Source organism: Trachymyrmex septentrionalis, unplaced genomic scaffold, assembly GCF_001594115.1.
Source record: "Trachymyrmex septentrionalis isolate Tsep2-gDNA-1 unplaced genomic scaffold, Tsep1.0 scaffold16, whole genome shotgun sequence".
Taxonomy (NCBI): domain Eukaryota; kingdom Metazoa; phylum Arthropoda; class Insecta; order Hymenoptera; family Formicidae; genus Trachymyrmex; species Trachymyrmex septentrionalis.
The window spans coordinates 1,362,502-1,367,324 of NW_017304758.1; the positions used below are offsets into that span (position 1 = coordinate 1,362,502).

General features: G+C 46.3%; 1 protein-coding gene across 1 annotated transcript in view; it reads right to left on the reverse strand.

Moving 5' to 3' along the window:
- Positions 1-759: 759 nt before the first annotated feature.
- The window catches only part of LOC108746149 (calsyntenin-1), a 15,279-nt gene continuing 11,215 nt past the window's right edge, over positions 760-4,823 (reverse strand). The window contains exon 4 of the mRNA XM_018482723.1: positions 760-3,940. Coding sequence (XP_018338225.1) covers positions 2,283-3,940 — 1,658 coding nt within the window. The 3' untranslated portion in view covers positions 760-2,282. The remainder of the gene's footprint in view (positions 3,941-4,823) is intronic.

The following is a 4,823-nucleotide window of genomic DNA, read 5'->3' on the forward strand; positions in this document are numbered from 1 at the left end:
TAACTTCTAAACCGTAAACGTCTAAAAATACAATCGGAACTTTTCACTATAACGCGCTTTTAGGTAGCGATAAAAAAGCTAAACCTGCGACCTCAGACTGTAGCGATTGCATGGCAAGCTCGCTATGCACCTGAACTACGATATCGCGAGAAGTTCCTAATAACAATACAGGGCTGATACCCGTCCATGGTGACGGGATACTGCGAAGAAAAGAAAAAACAGAAAGAGGTAAAAACGGCAGCGTCTGAAATTCGCTGTTAAAGACAATACGAATTCAACATACTACACTTGCTTAAAAGGCACGTAAAAGCATCAGTTTTCTCTCTGTGAAAAGAGCGATTGCACGATACGACACGTCTTGGGTCGGGGAGATTAACGGGAGAAGCACGCTCGATGGCTTCTCCAGCCGCTGCGCATTACTTTAGAATAATCGTCTACTACTCGAGACGAGACTCTCGCCACGGAATAATGAATGGATGCTGATACACATACATATATATATATATATATGTGTGTGTGTAGAGCACGTGCGTGACGCGTACACATAAACTACGTACGGTTAACTGTCGTTAATTCGTCAAACGCTTATAGACAAACTGAAACAACCTCAGACGAAGAGCGAATAATCCACCCTTAAGTCGATCCTTCACGTGTCAGATAATTTTAATTAATTAGAAATGAATATTTATATCAGAGGAAATTACATAACGCATGAAGCGTCTGCTCGCGCGCGGATTGTTCCCCTTGCCGAATATTTCATGTTCTCTAAACGTTGATGAATTAAATGACTGGCGAAACCGTCGTTTTTAAACGCGCCGTTTTTGTATGTGACACGCTTATGCATCATGTATGAATACGATGCTATATACCGATTATCTTAAATGTTGAAGCACTAGCATAGCGTGGCAATGTCCTTACTCATCTTCTGCAGACCGATCAGGAAGGAACATCGTGCAAAAGAAAAACGATCAAAGGCATAACGATATTTAAAAAATAAAAGTGCAAAATTGGGCAAGCATCGTATGGCCCAGGCTCAACCCGATTCACGTGCTACACCGAAGCGATTGGCTTGCAGCTTATTTTCGTATCTACGCGCGTTTCGCTGCCGGTTTATTAATTAACGTCAGCTCGTATCAGGAGCGCTTTTGATCAAAATACGAAAGACACGATTATTGCGAGAGAATTACATTCATGAGATCAAATGGACCTTAGATAAGAAAGTTTAGTCGAGAAGACGAGGAAGAATATAGAGTCGGCTCAGCACTCTGTTTCGCATTTAAAACTACGCTACCGGGCCGTCCTGCCTACAGTAATAATAAACATAATAATAATAATAATAATAATAATAATAATAAAAACAACTTTTCGATAAAATGGCTAGGTATAATATCGCAGCGATTAGTAATGAAATAAAATAGCGATAACCGTATTAAAAAGAAAGAAAGATAGTTAAAAGTATAAAGAGAAAAAGAGTTCCCTTGTCCTACTACTACCAATGATGAGAGTCAAGAATATAAATTAATACAATTGCCGTAAATATTCCCGTCGAGAATATTTTTGCGACATTTTAAGTATCTCTTGCGTGTATCTCCGATTCTACCAACATCAGCGACGTGTTCGTAGGTAGAAAGAGTTTTAACTATATTCAATAAAGCGTCCCGCACTCTTACAGGTTTTTTTTCCTGACGCTTAAGACGAGTACTAACTGAATGCCGTTTTATATCTCGTTACTTCATCGATTATACCAACGTCATCTACGAGAAAAGGTGAACGGGTGGGGACGGATAATACGATAACGCTCTCGCGTAGTAAAGAGGGTTAATAATCGTTATAGAATCGATCGAGCAGTGTATGGAGCGGCTTAGAACGTTAAATCTTATTACTCTATATTCTGGAAATTCGAAAGCGTAATAAATATTCTAATCCCTTAACGACGCTTTCGTGATATTTGATGCACAAGAAGAGAACTTGGAGAAACCGATCTTTTGGACGCAAGTCGCGTTCGACGAGAGATCCGTATACAATAATCCGAAACTCTTTACTCTCGCAGATTAAATTCGCGAAGCCGCCGATAGCTACGCCGATAGCTACGCCAGGAATCTTCATTGCAAGATATTTTCGAAATGTGTTCGATAAACATCAGACGGGTGTGTACGGCGAGAAGAAACGATATATAATAGAGAAATTTTACAGAAAGTGGCACGCGGCCAGTACTCTTCTCAGTGTCACGCGAAGAAAAAAGGGATGTGTGAGAATGCTCAGTGTAAAGATAGTAGGGTGATTTAAACATCACGATGATCCCACTCCAGATCGTGCGGCGAGTTGTGACGGCGGTGCCGACCGTTGCTGAGATCGCAATCGTTCTCACAGTCGGAGCTGTCGAGGTCATCATCTCGGAACGAGCCATCCTCGGAATCGGAGCTACCGGAGTCGTCCACGTCCTCGTCCCGCTGGCTCTGATGATGCTGGTCGTGTTCCGTCAACCTGTCCATCGGATTCACGGTGATAGCGAGGGCCGAGTCGTCCCAGGCCATCTCCGTCTCTGCGGCGAGCTCGTCACCGGCGGATCGTCGTCGTTTGGCCGCCCCGCGGACTCGCGCAGCGCCCACAACCGCCATCAGCAGCAGGAATCCGATGCAAGCGGCGGCGACGATAGTCACGGCATGGCTGCTGCCAGTGCCGCTAATGGTTCTGCTGCCTTCGCGAAGCGCGGCCGTAGCATACTCCTCCGTTAGATCGGCATGATGCGGCGAGAGCTGCGCGTGACCTGGTGCCGGTTCAACGATTCTGGCAATGGGCGGTTCTCCGGGCGTCGTACGCGGCAAAACGGTCGTCTTTTCCTTAGGATGAATTACGGCCAATGTTTGCACGTACTCATTACTGGCGAAGCGGCCGCTCAACTCGGAGCAGGTAAGTTTAAAGACACGATCGAGATAGTAAGCCGGCTTACGGTTCGTGTACATGATAAGACGAATGAGTTGTTGGTAGTTGTAAGGCGAATCCGCGCCAGAGAGAACGACGCCATCCCGATCGACGCGAGCGGAGATATCGTGGAATGCGAGGAGGGCGTCACCAGGTAATCCCAAGCTCTCATGATCTGGATTGAGACTTGGATAAACACTGACAGCGCAAGCATCCAATCGGGCGGCCGATCCGGCGGTGACGCGCGCGTCGGGGAATACACGTACTCCCAATCGGAAATCAGCGTATTCCCGGGCCACGTAACCGGTACCGTTGACGGTGATGCCTGGTCGAGGAGGCGGTAGTACGGTGACGTAGGACTGCACAGTCGGTACCGGTAGGGGCGTGTTCTCGCTACCCTCACAGACGATCGTTGTGTCAAGGCGGAAGTTACGACGGCCGGGCGTCGGGAAACGCCGAGTGTTGGAGTAGCCGATACGACGCAGCAAGGTTTCCACGTTTGTACGATTGTCACCATCGATACGAACTTCGGTCATATCGGAATTGGTCAGCAGCTGAGTACCCGGTTGCAACAAGTCCATCGGCGGCACGTGAATGCCTTCCTGACAACGCCGCAAACACGAGAGTACTTCCGGTTTCTCGTTTCGGCCAACTAAAACTGACAAACCGGCGAGGTAACCACGGAAATGGTGTTTGGTCTTGTTCTCGGAGCCCTGCCAGCACGCTCCGACCACAAGGGTGGTATTGACGCCCTTAGCCGGGTGTAAAGGCCAGTCATCGATGACTTCAGGGTTCTTCTCGTCGGCATGCCACTCTTCGCCGTCCACATATAGATTGACACGTGGGAAGTCTACCTGAATTGCGTAATGATGCCACTTATCGTCGCATACCTGACCAAGCTTCCAACGCCATTCGGCAGCACGGAAGATGTTGGGATCACCCTCGGAGAAGTCGCGTCGCAGCAGCAAAATCAATCTGCAGTTCCTTATGAACAGGGCGTAATGGTGCCTATTCATCTCTGTAATTGAAACGGCGCGGCGTTAGTTGCACCTTTCGTGACGCTGCCGCGCGTAATAAAGTGTAGAAACGCGCGACGGCATTAAGGGTAGAAGAGAGATTTAACGTGAAAAGGGGTAGAGCGGGAGGAGAAAGACGAGGGAGAGAGAACGTTTATAACTGAGGATTACACGTCGCCCATGGAGACCGGTTGGTATTTAGAAAGATTTGTATTTCAGACCGGGTAGATAGGTAGGATATTTGAGTTGAACTCTTCGCGAAGGCGAGCGAGCGTACGAGCGCAAGAGACGACCTATATAAGCGCGCTCGACCTGATTTCTTGCCAAAATTCATTCCGCGCAAGGATTAAGCCGCTTTGTTCGAAACTTCACGATAATACCCCAGCGTTTCCGCGGAGTGAACGTGTATATTTTAACGCATGAGCACGCCCACTCTCGGCAGCGCGTAATGTATTCTGTTAACAGCGGCTACATCGATGAGCATCGCTCGACATTGGAACGACCGGCGAGCTTATCAGCAGCTTTAAATAATTATTATCTCTTCTTTAGATATAAAAGGAAATGAAAATTACTAAGTTTACAGTCCATTTCTTTGTTTTCCTTTTTAAAAACCAACCACGATAATCGTATAAAAACATACTATTAATTTCTTTATGATTTTCCAAGACGAGGGTGAAAGTTCGATATCAAGGAAAATCTTTGTTTATCATTTTACAATTATCTTCTTCATCAACTAGTTGCTCTTACGTGAAAATTATACGTGGTTTATAGCCTATTTCCTTGTTTTCTCTTTACAAAGCCAATCGGGACAACTGTAAACGTGATAAACGTGAAACGTGATGCTATAATGTTAATCTAAAGTCTGTGACTTTTGAAGGCGTTAGT